At 44.4% G+C, this 22,267-nt stretch overlaps 1 protein-coding gene across 1 annotated transcript; it reads left to right on the top strand.

The window, feature by feature from the left end:
* The first annotated feature begins 3,802 nt into the window (after window positions 1-3,802).
* HIKESHI (heat shock protein nuclear import factor hikeshi) lies at window positions 3,803-15,572 on the top strand. The gene is made up of 5 exons (XM_082486045.1): window positions 3,803-3,912; window positions 4,689-4,926; window positions 9,066-9,217; window positions 12,055-12,173; window positions 15,326-15,572. Exons 1-5 carry the CDS (start codon window positions 3,883-3,885, stop codon window positions 15,378-15,380), a joined length of 594 nt encoding a protein of 197 aa, XP_082342171.1. The 5' UTR covers window positions 3,803-3,882; the 3' UTR covers window positions 15,381-15,572.
* Window positions 15,573-22,267: the final 6,695 nt, after the last annotated feature.

Below are 22,267 nucleotides of genomic sequence, written 5' to 3'. Positions count from 1 at the left end.
CTGGAACCACTCCTTTTAATTTCCCTGAAGGAATGTGTCAGACACAACCCTGAGGAAAAACGTGAGGCAATAACAATATAGGAAGCACTTCTTGCCATGGCTGTTTTCTTCAGGTTTACATAAATATGGCTTTTCAGTCACATAAATGTGTATGACTGGTTGGCATAAGCTAATTTGCCCTCTCAGTATTCGGTGTTATTCCCGCTGTCCCTGCGGCAGGTCAGCATCATTTCAAGAGGTGCGTCTCCTGGACCAGGTTCAGGATAGATCTGGGAAGATCTATCCACTGCTTTCAGTGCTGACCCACTGCTTTCAGGCACCATATTTCCACAGCTTGGTCAGGCACCTCGTCTCTTCACCAGGGGCAGGTCTCGTGGGTTGAAAATAAGAAGCTGTCTGCCTTCGTTGAGTGTGGGAGGTCCCTTAGAGAGAGTAGTCAGACAAAATCCAGCCATTTCACCTCACTCCCAAAGCTGGTAATGCCATTAGCGTCTTGGGTTTTAATTTGAATGTGGCAACTGTTTATATAGTATAACGAGATCGTTTCTGTGGTGAACAGCTCCATGGATATGACGGCAGCGATAAACAGGCAGAAGGATCTTGGTGTGGTTTGTAATCAAGCAGAGGCCCTGCTTAGCGCCAAATTAAAAGGGATACTAAAATGGCCCCAGATCCTGAGGGGTGCCTCTCTTCAGCCTCAGCTGCCAACTCGGACTCAGCCAATTAAAACAATCTGAATCTTTCCTGAGCAAAATGTCCCGTGGTGGCAGCAGTTAGTAGTAGTAGTGGTAGTAGTGCTCATGAGTGCCCTTTTCCCAAGGCATCGTAGTGAAGACAGCAATTACTGGTCTGACCCGGATTAAAACCTCTGTTTTCTCCCAGCTTTGGAGCAGGCTCTGAGCCAGCAACTCCACTGAAGCAGCGTGCATTCCACCTCTACACTTCATGTGAAACACCTGAATGTTCACCTTTGCACTTTGTGTAGGTGATGGCAAGAATTGGTTTCCAGATGCTTCTGCAAGCATTGGATATTCTTCAAAGCTTACATAGCTGATGGGCTGCTTTCAGCACTAGCAAGACTTGAAGGTACAAAGCATATACCTTAAAAATCAGTAATGGGCATCTATTACAAATGGAAAAAAAATCATTAGACCAGTAGTATTCTTTTGAAAAACTTGCCATCAACTTAAATATCTATAATGATGCTACTAATTTGGGCTTTTAAGCTTCAAAGAATAAGGCTTTTTTTAAACAAAGGAGAAGGCAGTATGGTACCTGCTTTTTATGGAGACTCGTATCTGTGAATAGGGCCTTTGAGCTAGCCTGTGCACGTTTGATTGACTTTTGATTAGTGGACTAGTGAATTAGAGTCACTTTGTGGTAGGGTGCTGCCTTGGGGAATTGGGAGTAATGGGTTCAAACCACCTCAAACTGAGGAGAACTCAGAAACCATATCTCCTATTTCTGAACAAGTGTGCTACCCTGCAGGCTGCTGAACTGACTGTCTTGCCTTCCATCCTTCCTTTCCTTGCTTAGTCACACCACTCCTCAGTAGGACATACAACCCAAGAAGTGCCCTCAGTACGTTGAATCACAGACAACTAAAGGAATTACTACTATATAGGGCCATTCAGACTCATCCTTGCACATAGGGTCTTCTATTCATGGGCTCAAGGCACAGCATCAAATCCTCCTGGAAAGGTTGACCTTGTGCAATCAATTAAAGAGATGTGGGTATGCCAGCAGTCAGTTATCTCTCTGTGTAGCCTAAGGAGCTCTGGATACCTGATCTCTGCCCTTTCTGTTTATGTGTTAGTATTCTTCCGCTTGGCTCCTTCTGGAGTATACGAACCTATTTCATAACCTACATCCAGGAGGAGGTAACATTTCAACTTCCATTTTCATGGTGACCTTCCTACTGGTGTCCAAACGAGGTCAGGAGACATTACTTGGATATAGTTTCACCAGTTGGACTGGTTTCACCAATTCCAACTGATTCCTTAATGCAGTTTAACACTTCTTAGTTTTCAGTGCTTAGCCAATGCATTAATAAATTGGAAGATATGCCAAGGATGTCTTATTGTTGTCTGGATTTTCTGATCGTAAAGGTATTGAATGACTACTTGATGTTGAAGACATTTCAACAGGCATTCTTCCAAGCAGAACATGTTCAAAAAGTTTTCTGATCAAGGAAAGATGCATTTGGTACTTCTGGGATTTCCTCATTAACACTGCATATCCTAAGGTGTAAAATCAAACTGAACCTAATAGTTATATGAAGGTTTGCCTTTATATTTCAAAGCTGAGTGAAGGATATGGGATAGAGGTGGGATACTTTTACCTTTTAAATGGAAATTTATATGAAAGTTGATGAAAAGTTACTTTCAAAGCATCTGAAGCTGCTTTATCCTCCTTCAGTTTAGTCCAATTTGGTTAGGTTTAGCATTAAAATTTGTGTGGTAAGTGGAATCAGCAGCAACATGTGCTGAAATTGCCCTGTGGAAATCCTCTGTTTTCAGTTGCTTATTTCTTTAACCAGACATCAGCATTTTGGAGGAAAAAAAAAAAAAAAAAAAAAAAAAAAGATGCATTCTGGTAATCTGTTGTATTGTAGTTGTTTGTGACATGTCTTTAAAAAAATACCTAAAATTGGGGGGCGGAATAAAGATTGGGATTTGGGATGTCAGCAATTGTGTGAGAAATGCTGTCAGGAAAGAATACAGGTAGCAGGAAGGCAGTGGAAAAAATGAGATACCCAAGATGGAGACTGAAAGGGATGGCAGAAAGACAGAGGCTAAAAGGGATACAGAAAGGGATAAGTGAGAAAGATGAGGAGCCTGGGAATGGTTCTGGAACCTAACTCTGGATGAACAAAGCAACTGGAAATGGTTGTGGACAGAGGTTAACAAGACACTGCAGAGCAACAGTCAGGAGAGTCATGAACAGTTTATGCAGTTAATACTCAATATGTAGACACTTCTTCAGTGCAAACTTCCAGAACCTGAACTGGATCTGTGAGGACAAATTCCTTTTCTTATTCCTATGCAGTGTCATAGACAGCAGTTGCCTCTCAGTATATTTGGTGTATGTCAGTGTGTTTAATCAGGTAGTTTTTCTGAGTAACTTTTCCATTCTACCTCTCTTTTACTTTTGAAAGTAGACTTTATTTGCTCTTAATTGTCTGGCTTCAAACTAGAAGAGGGTAGATTTAGATTAGATATTAGGAAGAAATTCTTTACTGTGAGGGTGGCACTGGCACAGGTTGCCCAGAGAAGCTGTGGCTGCCCCATCCCTGGAGGCGTTCAAGGCCAGGCTGGATGGGGCTTGGAGCAACCTGGGCTGGTGGGAGGTGTCCCTGCCCATGGCAGGGGGTTGGAACTTGATGATCTTTAAGGTCCTTTCCAACCCAAACCATAACTCTATAATTGCTTTGGCCAGTTTTATCTGGATTGAAACACTTTCGATCTAGCCTTTGACATCCATAGCAAGGCTGACTTTAATTTCTCGGTACAGAAGGCATAAAACGTCCTCTGCTTTCCAGTACTCACAGAAAACCAGTCACGTATTAATCCAGGGTCAACTGCGCTGGTGAGCCCCGGAGCTCTGTGAAGCGACGTCGCCCTTTCCCGCCCACGACGTTCATTGGATGCGGCTGCGCGAACTACATCTCCCGTCAGGCCCCGCGCCGTCCCGCCCCGCCCCGCCTGCTGCGTTAGGCGCGCGTTGTGCTAAGGGAGTTGTAGTTCGCTTTGCGCCCCTCCAACCTGCGGCGGCCGCGCTCCGGAAGTGACTCTACGGCCCCGGAGTGTTGGTTTCCGGTAGACGGCTCTCATGGAGGCTGCGGAGCAGCGAAGCGTCTGAGGGGGTTCGGCGGCCGCCGCCATGTTCGGTTGTCTGGTGGCGGGCAGGCTGGTGAGCGCTGCCCGGGCCGCGGGCGGGGCCCTCAACCCGCTCGGGGCCGGGGTGGAGCTGCCGCGTAGCTCGCCCTTCCCCTCGCCGGGCTCCGCTCGGGGCTGGCCCCAGGCGAGGGGGGGGAGCTCGCCGTTCTCGTCACGCCGGCCCGGCGCCTCGGCTGGCTCCTGCCCCTCATCCCCAGGGGCAGCTGCGGTGTAGAGCCTCGTTGCCGGGAGGCAGTCGCCATCCCCTCTGGGCTGCTCAGAGACAAGCCGCGAGCTTAAAAAAGAAGCTTTTTAAGGCTAGATTGTGCGTTGGCTGCGAGGATGTGGCATCTCGGGTAAAGAGGAGGGTATCTTTTGCTCTGGCGCTTAGCCGTCCTTCTGCTGCCTGTCTCAAGGTCTATTGTATTTCCTATGTGAACAGGTTTCCATGATCCTGGGGTTGTGCCAGCCAGGTGGTCAACAGCCACTGCTTATAGACTTGGCAACCTCTTCTGCACCCTATTTTCCTCCTACGCACATGGGGAGCGAAGGTATTCTGATCCTGTAGTCCCGGGTGGGATATATGTTCAGTGCAGGTAGAACGAGACTGTTGTGCCTTTTCAGTAATATTTTTTGCAGTTGTTCTTCTGCTGTGTTTGACTCTTATCTGGCTATTTGCTATTTAGGTTAGTACGTTCCTCACTTTTTTTGTTATGTTCCACTTTAGGTGTGTTTCTGTAAAAGGAAATTCACAGTTACAGTCAAAGATGAAAAACATCCTGATACTAATAAAGGTTTTGTTCTCTTTAGGTACAAGCAGCTCCCCAGCAAGTGGCTGAAGACAAATTTGTATTTGATTTACCGGACTATGAAAACATCAACCATGTAGTGGTCTTCATGCTGGGAACGATACCATTTCCAGAAGGAATGGGAGGATCTGTCTATTTTTGTTACCCAGACCAGAGTGGGATGGCAGTGTGGCAGCTGCTGGGGTTTGTCACTAATGAGAAGCCAAGTGCCATCTTCAAAATTTCTGGTCTGAAATCTGGTAAGACTGATGAAATGTAGCAGTCAGTGAAACAGCTGTGTTCCTGCATGCATGGGGGGATAAATGTTTGGAGGTGGTTTTGAGCAAAAAGCTACTTGAAAAGGCAGACCACCGTGTGTTTTCAGTAGTCCTGAGCAGATGTGGTACTAGAATCAGTCTGTCAGCTTTATGGGGTCTGTCTGTATGTTAATGTTCCTAGTGAAATTTCTCACTCATCTTTTATTGTATGTGGTGTTGACCTGGAAATTCCTTTGAGCAGGCTTCACGTGTGTTCCAGTGCTTCTGCATGAAGAACCTGAGGAAGAATGATTCTGTAACTTCCATAGCATGGTTTTTAGGCATTTGTCTAGACATGTCTGCAACGTTTTCTTTCAGCTTCCACTGTTAAGTGATTGTATTTTTTCTAACACAGAGGCAGGTTTTGTGAATGAGCGAAGTCTGACGCAGTGATTTCGGATAGCAGCTTCCCGTTCGGCTGCAGTTGCACTATATAGTTATCCAGTAGAGGGTGTCGTCATTGGAAAGCAGCTATGCAAACGTTTGAGTATTTTTGATATGGACCTGAGTCAGAGAAGTCTGACTCGTGTGGGAGTCAGAGAATGCTGACACTACCTGAAGTAGGTGTGGGCTTGTTTTTCTAAATGTATGGGGGGGTTACCATGCATATTATAAAAACAATGCAGTGCCCCAGTGGCACACCTTTGTCTTATTAAAGGCCATGGGTATGTCACTCAAGCAGCTTCAAGTGTTACGGTGATAAAGTAATACACATCTTCAGCGTAGTCTGTGGCCTTAATTGAATCTCTATTTAGGTAAGCATTGCGGCTGCTGTGATAAAATGTATTCATTCATAACATGGCATGGTCTCTTTTGAAGCAGTCCTGCATGGTACTGTGACGTGAGATAAGGGCTCTCAAGATGCAACGCAAATGAATTCTGATAGCATATATTCCTCAAAAATTTGGGCTTTCTTCAGCAGAGGCAACAGCCACAGGAAGGGTTTTGGGGGCGTACTTTTGTGTATTCCGAAATTGTGTTGATAGTGAAACAATAAAGTTTTTTTCCAGCTTTTGCAGTATGCCTCTCGTGCTTGGAAGACTTACTGTATTATATATGCTTTCAGGCAGCTTCATAGGAAAACACGTTTTCAGATGCTTTTTGCATGATTAGCTGTAATTTCCAAGTAAGGGCTGCTCTCGGGGAAGAACTCTGTGGCACGGTTGAATGCATTTGCAATGCTGTGAGGCAGTGCTGTGCTTGACCTGAACAAGAGACCTCCACAGTTCCCATTGTTGTGTACAGCTTCTCTCCGACTGTAGAGTCGGTGTAAGCTATACAGCCTTAGTTTCCATGACCGTAAACACTTGTATGATGGAGAAGACTATGAGGCTGTAGAAAGGGGAGACCAGAGAGGGGTTGCAGAGAGCTGAAATCATTGAGAGACATTACTGACGGTTGAAATCTGTGGTTTGGATTTGACTACGTCAAGCTAATTTTTTGAATAGGCCATATATTTCCGTGAAATGAACAAGGAGGAGGTGGAGGACAAATGTCAACAGCATGTCCTTCAACAAATGTTGGGGTGCTCAGATGTCTCCTGATCCAGCATAGTAGGTAGCAGTGCTGTTCCACAAAGAGATTGAATACAAAACTTGAACTAGAGTTTTATCCCCTGCTTAAGTATCAGGTGATTATGTTTGTAGCTTGGCTATTGAGGCTCCATTCATGTAAAATAGCAGTTTAAAGCTGAGTGGCTCCACTGTCAAGGTGGTTTTAGCCTTGTCACTTTTTCTGGGGATGTTGGGGGTGGCAAGTAAACCTGTAGGTGAGGCTTATGAGCACCAGGGAGGTTGCACAGATATTTCTGACTCAGTAAGCTCAAGCTAATATGAGGATGCTGAGGGCTAATTTGGAGAATTGATAGCAAGATTAAGTTGATGTGGGCTTTGCAAAACATAGGGTAGTAAAGGGGCTGCCTGTTACCTTTATGAGCTGGAACAGTGTGGAAAACTTTTAGAAATGTTTAGATTATGTCTGCTTTTTGTTAGGTTATGTTAGGAATATGTACATTAAAAAGTATGAGTAAACAGGTAAATTCTTGTGATGTCACAAAATACATTGCATCCACATCAACTTGCCTGCTGGGATTGTTATATAGTTGTATTAATAGCTGTGTTGCAGAGTGAAAATATTGTGGAGTGCTGTGTTTGCTTGAACTTAATCCCTTGTTGAGAGGAACAAATCTGTGTCCCTATTTGTTATCTCCCTGTGAAACAGTGGTTGTAGCTGTGTCTTTCTTGCTGTGTGATGAAGAGGGCCAGTGTATTTCTTATGTGGACAAGTGGCCAGCTGAAGTGGCATAGTATTTTATTACACAGACTTTGGGAGAGGTTGAATGTATCATTTGTAACTCTTGTGTTAAATTTCTCTTTAGTGTCTGGAACTGTACAAGTTTTGTGATGTGTATAACTTGCCTGTTGGTCTATGACACAAGGGACTTGCAGCTGGGGTGTAGAAAAATACATATATCATACTAATCTTTGTTCAGTCTTGTGTGCTTGACAAGTAGAACGTCTGTGCTTAGAAAATGTAGGCCTGTGATAGACTTAGAGGCACCCTGTCAAGATTCCTGCCTTGCTGTTGGAAAGATCAAAGCACAGTGGTAAACGACACTTGCATGAATCCCTGATACACTGGCGAGAACAGCAGGCTCGGGAACACTCTCTAGCGAGGACTGAGCTCTGTGGTGCCTGTGGTCCGGAGATGAATTCTCTTCTTATTGGCCTTGTGTTAAAGTAACACTTCAATAGTGAGTGCTTAACTCTTAAACGTAGCACTGTATTGCAGTTGTAGGATCTGGAGTGAGGAGTGATACTTCGCTTCAGTTGAAAAGGCTACTTTTTGAATGAGCTTTCCATATGGGTTGGACATTGGCTTCTGTGGTAATGCCTTGTGTCTCTGCAGAAGAACGGTTGAGTTTCTGAGATCTTCAGTCTTTGAATCTCAGTTCCACTTGTCAAACGTGTGGTGGTTTTGCTGACTGAGTTTTTGACCGTGGAACTAAGTCAGGTGGTGCTTTAGATTTCAGTTAGTCTTCCTTGCGGCTCAAGATAGTGTTGACTGGTTCGTAGGACAGCTCTCGATTAGCTTTATTTTCTCCTGCTAGCAAGAGGCCAGAGTGTGCTACTGAAACATCACGTCTGTATTAAGAGGGTACTCGTCTGTTGTGTTCTCTCAAACTTAGGTGGTGTATTGGTATTTGTTTACTAATAGCATTGTGCTCCCCAGACCTTTTTTCCTGTATTTTCCTTTCCAGATGCTGACAGAGGAATGCATGATTTAAGTGGCTCTAGATGCCTGTCATTGTTTGCAGAGACCCTAGCTGAAGCTGGGACTGAAATTACTGGTTAATACTCGGTTGAGAAAGGTCAGAAGCGATGGCAGAGGGCTGGGATGATGCCTGTATGAGTGGTATGCAACTTGGGGATTTTTTTCTGCCTGATTCATTGCTTCCTCTGTGGCTCTTGCCAAGTCAGAACCATTTTTGCTCCCTGGCTGTTCATTTGGCCTTTGCTGCTCTTAATGGTTTTAGGCAGTTCAGGTGAGACCTGGGACTACCCAGCCCACCACAGGGGATAGCTTTGAGTCAGAGTGATCTTGAAGTAATGTTCTCTGGCTTTCAGTGCACAAACAGGCTCACAAGCACCTGGTTTGAATGAGCGAATCAAACAACTGTGCAGCAGTGCTGCATGTTTCCTGTGTTTCTGTAATTGTTACAATATGAATTAAAGGCTTGGTCCTATAGAGAAAGGTTCTACTGTCTTTTATTCACAGATCGTATTTCCTTTCGAATGTTTACTTCATAGGGAGCTTTAAAATTATATTTTTCCCTTTTTTTAGAAATTTCCTTAAGATCTGCTGTGTTTTTTAAATGTACCTATTGCACTGTTTCATTTGTTGTGCTTGTGTGCACTTGTGTCTGTGTGATTTTTATTTTTTTTTTTTTTCTGTATTTCTGAGATAGGGAGATGTCTCTGGTGGGAGTTGAGGAATACCTTGTGCAGAAGAAACACAGTAATTTAAGTAACACAGCCTTTACATGTGTGCTACGTTTAATGTGTGCTGTTTAATGCTTTCAGGGAAGGGAAGTCAACATCCCTTTGGTGCCATGAACCTCCCTCAAACACCAACAGTGGCCCAGATTGGAATCTCAGTGGAACTGCTGGACAACCTGGCCCAGCAGACTCCTGTTGCGAGTGCTGCTGTGTCATCAGTAGATTCATTCACAGAGGTAGCTTGGACATTCTGTTTTCAGAAATTCTCTGTACTACTAAAATCTTAAAAATTGAGCCTCTGAAGAACTAATTTAAAAAGCTGCTATGGGTAGCTATAGGATTGTAACCAATCTACTTGTTGTCAAATCATTTGACTGGGTGCTTTGATATTTTGAAATTACTTTTCCTTACGCTGGGAAACTATGTCTCCTGTAAAGGATTGGATTTTGCATGCTCAGTGGAATCAGGCCAATAGACTCACTTGTGTCAGTGTACTGTAAAAATATTTATGATAATTCCTCATAGGAGCAGCTATAACTAAATGCACATAAGAGACAGTGGATCTTTGGTGATTTGTAGGTGCTGGAACTCCAGTGCACAGACTTGCAGGAACAGTCACAAATTACTCAAAAGTCAAGGCAGACGTGAGCATAGATGCAGATAAGATATTCAAGTGTACCACTGACCCTTGAGAAATACTTCTGATGTAGTTCTGCAGAATTACAGAATTGTGCCCTCTCCCACAGAAAGATTTTTTTATTTTTTTCCTAGTTCTTTCCCTGTGGACCAGGCCTTGGGCTGCAGCACTTGCCATTTTTAACTCGGCCTGTCTGTTAGTTCGGACCTCTGGAAATCCGCAGCCAGCACTGGCGGTTAGTTGGCCATCTAACAGCAGCTCAAGGCAAGCTAGGTCTGCGCGGTAGATCTTGATTTTTACCTAGGACTGATGGCTCTGGCGTTATCTTTTAACATTTCAGCAGTTGGTGAGACTTTTCTTGAGGCTTTTTTTCTTCTTGCTCACTTTCCTTATAGATGGTTGCTAAGGTAGAATGGTAGTTGAACAGTAATCCTGATAATGCAGCTGATGTCCTTTACCAGTTTATACACATAATAATTCCAAATAGGTGATGTCTAGTCAAGAAAGTTACCATGACTATGAGTTGACCAACAGCTATTTTTGTGTAGTGGAGTTAATTGAGCTTTTCTGGAGTTGTTAGGGGCAAATGACACCTAAACAACATTTCTGATTCCACCAATTTTTATAATAGCAGTAGTTAAGTCATGAGGTAATAATGTGCCACTTGGGGTCATTTGCAAGGTGGCAGGTGGAGTTTTCTGGCAATAATAATTAAAGAAAAAAAAAAATCTCATAATTGCATAACTTTTTTTTTACTGTTATTTCCAGTCAGGTGGATTTTTCTATTAAAAAAGAATCTCATCTCAACTGAAATTGTATACTGCTTTCAAGGAAGGCAGTTGAGCCAAAAGTTGAAGCAATTGTTACACCTATAAAAAAAGTATAAAGTCATAGTTGAAGGAAACCTTTGAGGGAGTAGATAGCAGAGGAAGAGGATATGACTGGCAGTGTGTTTGTAAATGACTAGTGACTTTTATGACTGGCTTCAAACTGGAAGAGGGGAGATTTAGAATCGATATCAGGAAGAAATTTTTCACTGTGAAGTTTTTTCACTGTGGTGAGGCACTGGAACAAATTGCCCAGAGAAGTTGTGGAGCCCCATCCCTGGAAGTGTTCAAAACCCGGTTGGACAGGGCTTTGAGCAACCTGGTCTGGTGGGAGGTGTCCCTGCCCATGGCAGAGGGGTTGGAACTTGATGATCTTCAAGGTCCCTTCCAACCTAAACCATTTTATGATTTAATACTTGACATCATCTCTTTGGACTGCTACATTATAGCAATAATAGTATGTTTTTAAAGGGAAAAAAAAAAGTCCTAAGTAATGTGCTCTAAGCAATCCTGCTTTAGCAGGGGAGTTGGACTAATGATCTCTAGAGGTCCCTTCCAACTCTGATAATTCTGTGATTCTGTGAAAATCATCTGTTGCTACTCTAAGTTAAGGGTTTGCTCTCTCTACATTTTTAGTAAGTTATATGAAGCTTTATGATTGTATATATTTTTTAAATATAGAGAGAGTTATAGTATAAAAAGTTCGCATGTGAGTGGGGTGACACTGCGGGTAGTCTTCTGGCTTTTAGGACACCAGTTCTTGCACTCCTTTTGTCAGCGCAGGTGAAAGGAAGCACAAGAGAGTGCATACATTGCCCCCGGCTCTGTCTTCCTCCACCATTTCACTGTCTTTGAAGATGGTTTGTTCTCCCACCAAAACAATGCATACTTTTTTAAAATAAAAAGAATAGGGGAAAGAAGAAGGTACCATAGGCTTATGTATTTGTAGACTGGCTGGGACTGTCCTACAGCCTCATCCTCTGCACACAAGACTTAGTGCTTCTTGGTGTCTCTTTCGCTCTTTTACTTCCTTATTCTTACAGTTTAGGAGTTTCCGATGACTCTTTTTTATGTTTACCCCAGGAAGACCTTGTGGCAGAAGATACCAGGATAGCAGCCCTTCTGTGGTGAAAGCTAAAGGAAGTTTTCCTGTCACTGGAGTCTGACAAGTTGTAACAAGGAAGATTGCAGACTTTTCAGCTGCCGTAACAACTAATGTTTTGCTATGAGCTGGAACGGCAGCTTTGACCTAGTTTACAGTTCTTCTGATTGTTTAATTTGGAGGAGAGGGACAGCTCTTGTCACTGCATCACTTTGTCACAAGAAGAAAATGTTCTTCCCAAAGCTGTTTATCTAGTTGGATGAAATTGGGCAGGGAGAGGGCAAGTGAAGATTCTGAAGTGATTTCTGGATACTGGATGGATCTGGGGGAAAGACTGAGAGTTAGGATGCTTTGATCAATTTAAACCAGACATCCTTGGACCTACTATATTCACTTTCTTTGTGTTTTAGATGCTAATTTTACTTCATATAGGAATTGTGTATCTGCTAAATTTTTCCACAAAAAGAACTTACTTAGAATGTCTTTTTTTTTTTTTTTTTATTTCAGTTCACTCAGAAGATGTTGGATAACTTCTATAACTTTGCTTCCTCGTTTGCTGTTACTCAGGCACAGATGACCCCAAATCCTTCTGAAGCTTTCATTCCTGCAAATGTAGTTCTGAAATGGTAATGGCAATGATCTCTAGTAGCAAGTGTTCTTTTTCCTAGGCATGAAACCAGCTGATTTCTAAGTATTGAAATACTGTCATGCTATTCAGCAAGATGATGCAAAAATGTGGTGGTGTTTATCTCAAGTATAGAGATGTTCTATCCGCTGTTTTTGTGTTTATTTGTCAGCATCTTCATACCAATTTTTTTATTAGAAAAGTGCTAAAACTCCTATGAATTTTTTGCTTCTAGAAATGTCGCTCTTGACATATGTGGAGTTGCACTATGTTGTGGATTATGCAAATGCTCTGGAGTTACGGGAAGACAGAACACACTGATACTTGCTGATTTTTTTTTTTTTTATTTTTTTTTTTTAATTTGTTTGGCCTGTTCCTAGACATAGTTCCAGCATATTTACATTGCTTAAGAATATGGGAGAGGTGGAGAAACCATGTTCCTAGTTGACCTAGTTCTGTCACCAAGATCCTTGAGCACAAATGCAAAAGTCTGAGTTGTTTTCCAGGGACTGGTTTAAGAAATAACTGTCAATGGGGGTAGCCCATATAGTCTGGAGATACGTAAGAAAGAATTTTTCAGACTTCATAAAGGACTGCCTGCGGTTCACAGTTTATCAGTTGAGCCCTCTTTAGCCTCTACAGTATTAACCTAAACACTTTTTAAAACAGTATTTTAGTCTTTCTGAATACAGTTTTGTCATACAGGGGAGCTGGGGAAGGACTTTTTACAAGGGCATGTACTGATAGGACGAGGGAGAATGGCTTCAAACTGGAAGAGGGGAAATTTAGATTAGATATGAGGAAGAAATTTTTCACGTTGAGGGTGGTGAGGCACTGGCACAGGTTATTCAGAGAGTTGTGGCTGCCCCGTTCCTGGAGGTGTTCAGGGCCAGGTTGGATGGGGCTTTGAGCAACCTGGTCTAGTGGGAGGTGTCCCTGCCCAGGGCAGGGGGGTTGGAACTGGATGATCTTCAAGGTGCCCTCCAACCTAAACCATTTTTGTGATTTTTTTTGATTTTGATTAGTACAGATCTCATGAATACACAAGCAGTTAATGTAAGTAATGTTTTCTTTGGGAGTGTAACTTGATGCAGATCTCTTCTGTTTAGAAGGTAACTCTATGCACTCCATGAATATATGTGGGTAAGGCTTTTGAGAGAAATGAAAGGGAAGACAGGCTAAAGAAGCAGGGTAATGGCTGGTCATTGGCTGGAGGATGCTGAATTTGCTTGTGGTGTTCAGACTGGTATCGTGAAGTGAGGCATAACTCTAATAAATGCATTTGTGGATAGAAATCTGCTAATGTGTTTACAGTCACAGAAAAGACAACATTTTTTGGCTCTGTTCATATGTTTGTGAGTCATTATGATGTGTTTAATTATAGCTTGTAATGTGTAGAGTATCTTAGGTCTCTGCAATGGGCTGGCTGCAATGGAAATTCAATAGTTTGGCTTAGAAATTCATTCATAAATAAGCCTTTCTGTAATTTGAGTGCATTTAAAACCCTTTAGAGTCTCTTTTCTCATTTGAGCTGGGTTAGGAACTGTAAGATGTAGGACAACCTCTTTTTTTGTTTTCTTTGTTTCATTGGCAGTAACTTTTAATACCTTACCGCTTGGGTTTGTAGGGATTGAAAGGGGCTTTTAGGCTTTTGTACCTCAAGGCCTTTAAGCTTTTGCTTTTTTTTTTTTTTTTTTTTTTGAAAGTCACAGAAATCATATACTTTCCTTATTTCTTCTGTAGGTCAATAACGAATTCTGAGTTTGTGGTTTGCTTGTTTCTGCGAGTATGAAAAGTGAAATTAGGACAGCCTGTGTGCATGTGCATACTTGATTCCATTGTGTTAGAGAATTACTTTTCCTTATTAGTTTTTTACTAAAACATTACTGTGTGTATAATAAATGTTGAAGTTAGAATTATTTGGTGAGGGTGGAAAAATAATGGGGACGACTTTGTCTCAAGGTTTCTATTGGAACTGCAAGTCCCATCGCTGTGTAGCCTTGAGCACAGAATTGTCTGCAGTCCCCTCCTCCTTACCTGCGGGCAGGTCACGTGTAGCCTGCCAGACAGCAATCCCAAACTGGAGGCTGTGGTCTCTGTGGAAGCCTGCCCGAGTCTGTCAAGTTTGTTAGCTCGTGTCCACTGTCCCGTGAACTGAGAAGTGGTTTCTGCATCCTAGATGGAGCAGCGCTGAAGGGGTAGTGCAGGGACAGCTGAAGTGGATTCAGAAGCAGTGGTCTTAGTGTGTTTTTCCCAGTATTACAGTGTATCCCTAAATGGCATGAGGTTTTCTTGGTTTGGTTTTTGCTGGGGTTTCTTCTGTGAGATACCTGGCCTGATTACTCGGATGATGGGCAGCCTCAGACTCGCCCCTCTACCTGCCTGAACTTTGATTTCCCAGCCCAAAAAACGTTATGCATGAAATAGCCGCTGTTAATTTACTTACAATTTTACTAAGCTTGAATGAGCATCCTCTGGGATACCACTTTAATGAAATCCATATTGTTGTTGAAATACACAAGTCTCACTGAATATTCTTGATGCAGAAGCAGAAAGGAGGGTTTTGGATTTACTCACTTCCTCATGTGGCGTAGATATAGCTTATCATAGAATCATAAAATGGTTTGGGTTGGAAAGGACCTTGAAGATCATCGAGTTCCAACCCCCCTGCCATAGGCAGGGACACCTCCCACTAGACCAGGTTGCCCAAGGCCATGTCCAGCCTGGCCTTGAACACCTCCAGGGATGGGGCCTCAACAACCTCTCTGGGCAACCTGTGCCAATGCCTCACCACCCTCACAGTGAAAACCTTCTTCCTAATGTTCAATCTGAACCTGCCCTCTTCCAGTTTAAAGCCATTCCCCTTTGTCCTGTCGCTACATGCCCGAGTAAAAAGTCCTTTCCTGGCTGTACTGTAGGCCCCCTTTAGGTACTGTAGGCCCCCTTTAGGTACTGTAGGCCCCCTTTAGGTACTGTAGGCCCCCTTTAGGTACTGTAGGCCCCCTTTAGGTACTGTAGGCCCCCTTTAGGTACTGTAGGCCCCCTTTAGGTACTTACTGTGGTCTCTGCATAGACTAAAGACATTTTATTTGCAGCAGCTTTTGGTTTTGGGGGGTTGTTGTTTGTTTATGGTTGTTTGGGTTTTTTTTCTAGGTATGAGAACTTCCAGAGACGCCTGACACAGAACCCTCTCTTCTGGAAAACATAAGCTTAAATTGTGTCATCTGAAGTGCTTTCTAAACAGTGTCACCTGAAAGATGCAACAAGTAATTCCACTGAAGAATTTTGGAGGTGAAAAAAGAAAAAGAAAAAAAAAAACACACACAAACGATTAGTCTGAATAGACAAACTTGTAACTTTTGTATTACTCTTGAAAAATATTTAAAATTAAAATCCATGAAAACTACTTGCTTATGTGTTTTTTTTTTTTTAATGAAGAACTTTGCTGCAACAAGAAATCAGTGGGGTGTGTGCATGTGTAGAAGTACTCTTTTGAAACTGCATTTAAAGTGGAAGAAATTACAAGACGAAAAATGGCAGCACTGTTTCATACTTGTCTAATGGTTTGGGGGTTTTAGTTGTAAACAAAAGAAATGTAGGGTTTTTTTCCTTCTTTACCTCATCTGAAGGACGATCAGGCAACTGAGAACATGCTGATGGTTTTCCTGCTGCTACTTACACTGCAAGTTCTTTCAGTTTGTGGACAACCAGTATTCCTGTCCCCAGGTCATATGAATGCTGCAATAGTATTTCCCTCTCTTTAGCATGAAAACACTACTGAGTATGATCTCAGGCTACCTGTCTCTAACTTTTCCTGGGTGAAAACATAAAGAAGAGAAATCTGTGTGGGCTCTTTCCCTGCTGCAAGACAAATAGCTTTGAAAGGGCCGTTACAGGCCAAATCGGAGCTGTAGATTTGTACTTTGCAGACCTGGACTGCTCTGTGAGATGAGAGCTCCCAGATTATTGACGGTGGAGGTATTTCAATTTATCTTTCTCTTCAGCTTTCTCTAATTACGTTATGAAGAATGATGTGGAGGAAGAGAAAAATAAGCATAATGGCTCATAGTATTGGAAAGACTTGTTCTGTGAGTTACATCAAAATGTTGCAGTTTTTTCAAGGTTATGTGGGGTATAGTTCCCATTGTTTGAGAGGAAGCTATTACATTATGCTTTAAGAAACTCACGGCAGTGCAGTGAACTGAAGCTTTTCTTGACTGTCCTATGAGCCTCTTGGTCTTCTTAGAACTTGTCTGTGTGTCCTGGTTGCAGCTGGGATAGAGTTAATTAGTCACTAGGAAGAAAATCAATTCTATCCCAGCTGAAACCAAGACATTGTGATTCTACTTGAAACTTCTGTCAAAGCAGCTCTGTAATCTCCATCACAACAAGGAACATTGTTCCATATTATGGGGGAAATACAGGCCAGTCAGTCTCACCTCTGTGCCCAGCAAGATCATGGAGGAGATCCTCCTGGAAGCTCTGCTAAGGCACATAGAAAATAAGGAGGTGATTGGTGACAGCCAACATGGCTTCACTGAGGGCAAATTGTGCCTGACAAATTTGGTGGCCTTCTACAACAGACTTACAGCATTGGTGGATAAGGGAAGACCAACAGATGTCACTTACCTGCACTTGTGCAAAGCATTTGACACTGTTCCCAGTGACATCCTGGTCCCTAAACTGCAGAGACACAGATTTGACCAATTGACCACTCGGTGGATAAGGAACTGGCTGGATGGTCGCACTTAGCGAGAGCGTCACCAGACTACCACAAATCTCAAATATGCCATCTCAAATATGACGGATAGTGGCTTGGCAACTTCATCCACCAGTTCCCTCAGGACCTGCAGATGAATCTCATCAGGTCCTATGGATTTGTGCACCTTCAGGTTCCTCAGGTGGTGTTCAACCTGGTCTTCTCCTACAGTGTGTGGTACCTCATCCTCCCAGTCCCTGCCTTTGCTTTCTGTAACTTGGGCCATGTGGGTAGAGCCCTTCCCAGTGAAGACTGAGGCAAAGAAGTCATTGACTATCTCAGCCTTCTCCATGTCCCAGGTGACCAGGTCTCCTGTTTTCCTCCTGAGCGGGCCCACATTTTCCCTAGTCTTTCTTTTGTCACTGACATGCTTATAGAAGCTTTTCTTGTTGCCCCTGGTGCCCCTGGCCAGATTTACCTCTATCTGGGTTTTTGTTTTCATAACCTGATCCCTGTCTGCTCAGACAATTTCTCTGTACGCCTCCCAGGCTACCTGTCCTTGTTTCCACTCTCTGTAGCCTTCCTTTTTCTGTTTGAGATTGTCCAGGAGCTCCTTGTTCATCCACACAGGCCTCTTGGCATTTTTGCCTGACTTCCTCTTTGTCGGTATGCATCGCTCCTGAGCTTGGAGGAGGTGGTTCTTGAATATTAGCCAGCTTTCTTGGGCCTCTCTTTCTTCCAGGGCTTTATCCCACTGTACTCTGCCAAGCAGATCTCTAACGAGCCCAAAGTCTGCTAGCCTGAAGTCCAGGGTAGCAAGTTTACTGTGTGCCCTCACCACCTTAAGGATCTCAAACTCCACCATCTCATGATCGCTGCAGCCAAAGCTGCCCTTGAGAGTAATGTTCCCCACCAGCCCCTCCTTGTTGGTGAGAACAGGGTCCAGCATGGCCTCTCTCCTCGTTGGTTCCTCTATCACTTGGAGGAGGAAGTTATCATTGACATATTCCAGGAACCGCCTGGATTGCTTATGCCCTGCTACGTTGTCCTTCCAACAGATATTGGGGTGGTTGAAGTCCCTCATGAGGACCAGGGCTTGTGAAGGTGAGGCTGCTCCTATTTGTCTATAGAGGGCCTTGTCCACTCAGTCTTCCTGGTCAGGTGGCCCGTAGTAGAACCCCACTGAAACATCACCTGTCCCTGCTCTCCCTTTAATCTTGACCCTTAAGCTCTTGGTTGGCTCCTCATCCATCCCCAGGTGGAGCTCCATGCACTCCAGCTGCTCCATGACATACAGACACCCCCTGCTTGTCTCCCCTGGTTGAGTTTTCCCAGTCATTCGGTTACACTTCATGACCAATGTTTGACAGGAGGTGTCAGAGTGAGGGAGTGTCCAACTCCACTCCAGAGAGATGACCTGAAATTCACGGGTGAGAAACTAATTGTTTTACTTTCCGTCAGTGAAATCCTGTTTGTGGTGCCAGTGCCAGGGACCCCTCTCTGCTTTCTTCCCACCACATCTTGTTGTACCTCCATGTTGGCAGCCCAACTTCAGGATGCCTTCAGCCGTCAGATGGCAGGACATGTGTGTCCCTGGGTGCAAACCACTTGCAATTTCTGTTTCGGCACCAGAGATCGCCCTGGGATCAGCAGAAGGCCTAGAGTTGAAATCGGTTGAAAGCTCAGCTGTGCAGCCCCCCGCCAGGGATGTGTGTAGCCTGCGAGGAAGGAGGGGAGGTTTAAAGACAGTGGCTTCAGTCATCTCGTTTGTTTAGGGACGCAGTTGTGAGCTGGGTGACTTAGGCCGTGACATGTCTTTCATTTGCTCTGCGGAGATGGTGGAAATTTGGGGTCAGGTATGTCATTACCTCCAGCAGCAGCTGCCACCACGCAAAGTGATCTTTTTGTCCTGTTTCTCCCCTCGTACTCTGGTGGTTTTGGCAGCCTGACCCCTGCCAAAGTCATGAAATATACTTAGTCTTCTCTTTCTTCTGGGATGTTGGCTCTCTGCTTTAAAATGTAGTCTACAAGTGTGCCACAAATTGGATTTTTCTGTAAGTGTACAGAAAAAAACATGTCCAGCTCTAGCTATATTCCAAAGGTCAGTGCTGGCAGAGTGGGAAGACCACCCAACGTATCGCAGTTGTTTGGAACCCTTTGCATCTCCTCTAGCTGAAGGATGTTTGTGCTACTTTTACAAGAAAACTTTGTCCATGTTTCTTTTTCCTTTTCCACTTTCAGCGTGTCAGAATAGTTGGGCTGGGGACATTCGGTTGTCTTATGGAAGAGCTACATATCACGGAATCACGGGAAATATGGGAAAGAACGATTGGTTGCCCATTCAGATACCCGTATTTCAACTGTCCAACATTGTCAGAAAGATTCTTAACCTTGGCTGTGCTAGAAGAACTATTCCTGGTAAGAAAACAGAGTAAAATCTTGTTTCCCTTTGAAACAGATGTGGAGTGTCTGTTAGTGCTGTCTAGGAATGGTCACTGGCCCCCAAAGCTGTCACGTTTGCTCATACATTCATGGGATTTTGGAGTGGTCTGAATAATTTTCAGATCATGTGAGGAGTTCTTCTCTTTTGCTTCTTAATTTGAAATGTTTGACAGGGCATACTGAGTCTCTCGAGCCCTCAGTGAGTGTGGGCAGAGCTATGATGCCCTTATCATGGCACTCAAGAAGACCACTGTAGCAAAACATTGTCTGAGGGTCTGAAGGCTGCTGGAACTTGACCTGCTGGAAAGCACCTCTGCAGAGAGGGACCTGGGAGTCCTGGTGGACAACAGGATGACCATGAGCCAGCAATGTGCCCTGGTGGCTACGGCGGCCAATAGCATCCTGGGGTGCATCAAGAGCGTGGCCAGTAGGTCGAGAGAGGTCATCTTCCCCCTCTACTCTGGCCTGGTGAGGCCACATCTGGAGTATTGTGTGCAGTTCTGGGCTCCCCAGTTCAAGAAGGACAGCAAACTGCTGGAGAGGGTCCAGCAAAGGGCTACACAGATGATGAGGGGATTGGAGCATCTTTCCTATAAGGAAAGGCTGAGGGATTTGGGGCTTTGTAGTCTGGAGAAAAGAAGACTGAGGGGGGATCTCATCAATGCTTACAAATCCTTAAAGGGAGGGTGCCAGGGGGATGGGAACAGTCTTTTTTCAGTGGTGCCCAGTGATGGGACAAGAGGGAACAAGCACTAACTTGAACATAGGAAGTTCAATCTTAACATGAGGAGGAACTTCTTTCTTGTGAGGGCGGCAGAGCACTGGCACAGGCTGCCCAGAGAGGTGGGGGAGTCTCCCACTCTGGAGACATTCCAAACCCACCTGGACACCATCTTGTGCAACTGCTGTAGGTGCCCCTGCTCTGGCGGGGGGTTCAACTAGATGTTCGCCAGAGGTCCCTTTCAATGCATATCATTCTGTGATAACTTATGGTGGCCTTCAAGTACCTAAAGGGGGCCTACCGGAAAGCTCAGGGAGTGTAGCAATAGGATGAGGGGTAATGGTTTTAAATTGAAAGAAGGGAGATTTAGGTTAAACATTAGGAAGAAGTTTTTCACTGTGAGGGTGGTGAGGCACTGGCACAGGTTGCCCAGAGAGGTTGTTGAGGCCCCATCCCTGGAGGTGTTCAAGGCCAGGCTGGACGTGGCCTTGGGCAACCTGGTCTAGTGGGAGGTGTCCCTGCCCATGGCAGGGGGCTTGGAAATTGATGACCTTCAAGATCCCTTCCAACCCAAACCATTCTATGATTCTATGATTCTTCCAACATGGTCCTCCCCAGCCCCATGGGATGGCTTTTCACTAGGAGTTAGGTGGCTTCAGCGAGCCATGTCCTGGCACGTTGCGGGGGGACAGCTCCGGTTGCCGTTCCTGCTCCCTAGATTGTCATGAGAATGGAAACATGTTCTTCTGACACCTCTGAAACTGCTCAATGACATTTCCTGGGTTCACATCTCAGCCTTAAAATGGACTCTCTCTCGCACAATGGGCGAGGACCCCACCAGAGAGCCTCACAAGAAAGAAAGGGCATGAGCTCAACCTGAGGGCCACAAAAGGAGATAAACAGAGGACAGTTGAGCTTCAGGAAACCATGTAAGAACTCCTTTTGAAAAGTAAAATTAATTACATGCCAGGTAGCTTATGGACAAAGCTTCAAGTTGTTTCCCAGAAGCCATATAATGGGGCCAAACCCTCAAACACTTGGTTTCAAGCTCAGTCAAGGTCTTAATTTCCTTAAAGACACATTTGTCGGCCATCTGTTTGTGGAGAAGCAGCACTGAGGGCAGTTAGCAGTGAGGCCCAGGCTGAACTCCCTCGCCAGAATGGGTCAGTAGGACCATTCCGTGTGACCTGTTAAATCCTGCTGTAGGGTCTGGTAGTTTAGTTACGCAGATGACAGATGCCTCACATAGCTGACAATGTCACAAGTGGTACCAGAAGGAGACAGAGGGACCAAACGGAAGCCGGAGTTAAAGTAAGTATTGTTAGGCTGGAGGTTGCTCATGGGTATTGCGCAGGTTCTCACGCCTCTAAGGAAGCATCTGCCCGGTGTGGAAGCAAAATAATTAACACTTCTTAGGTCTTTGCAAGGCCTCACTAATTAAGAAATATGTGTCGGCATGACCTAACAGCCTCACTGCATCAGCGTGATTTAATTAACCAAGGGGTGAGTTATTTGTTAAAAAAATAAAAATAAAAATAGGTACTGTGTAGGGCTTCCTTATCTGTCTGGAGCATCCTATATGAAGTAATCCACATGTTAACACTCTTCATCGCAATTTCCTGTAGTTCTGCTTATCTGACATGGTGCGGCGAAGAACGAGTCATGTAACCTAAAGGTGTATGAACTCCGTGAGGGCTCCGTTTGGGCAGAGTTGGTAGCGGCAGAAGCTGTCACTCCACTGCTCTGTCTCCTCTCCTGTAGCAACAAACTGCTGCTGTTCCGACCTGCTCAAAACCGCACTCTGGTTATTCCGTGATGCTGGTGGGACTGTTGTTGTTTGGGCGTCAGGAAGCCAGACTAGATTGTGTGGGTGGGATGGCCAAGTCTCTCCAGCAGGAGCTCTGTGACTGCTCTTGCCATTGCTCCAGCCTCCAAGGCTGGAGATGAATATATGCACTCATATGCGCTTTGAATAATCCAGCAGTGTGTATTAAGAAGTTCTCCCAGCGCCGTAGCTGCTGTGGGTTCAGCAGCTGTTGCCTCTGAGCTCAGTGAATACGGTGCACGCTTGAGACCATCGCCGTAAATCACTTTCCTCTCTCCAACCTGCTGTGGCTGAGCCTGCAGAAGAGAGACTGGCAGAAGGCAGAGACTCCATCCCCCTTCACGTCGCAGTAGAGAGATGTCTTTCCAAACTGCTATGAAAGGAAGAACTCATTCATGTCTGCGGGTT

This window comes from Vanellus vanellus (genome assembly GCF_965231255.1).
Source record: "Vanellus vanellus genome assembly, chromosome: 1".
Classification (NCBI taxonomy): Eukaryota; Metazoa; Chordata; class Aves; order Charadriiformes; family Charadriidae; genus Vanellus; species Vanellus vanellus.
Note: the sequence above shows the minus strand (reverse complement) of the source record. Positions and strands in the feature narration are given on the sequence as shown.

Coding starts and splice junctions, on each gene's coding strand:
- HIKESHI (XM_082486045.1), top strand. CDS start 3,883: ATGTTCGGTTGTCTGGTGGCGGGCAGGCTG. Junction 3,913..4,688: donor GTCTGGTGGCGGGCAGGCTG/GTGAGCGCTGCC, acceptor TGTTCTCTTTAG/GTACAAGCAGCTCCCCAGCA. Junction 4,927..9,065: donor AATTTCTGGTCTGAAATCTG/GTAAGACTGATG, acceptor TAATGCTTTCAG/GGAAGGGAAGTCAACATCCC.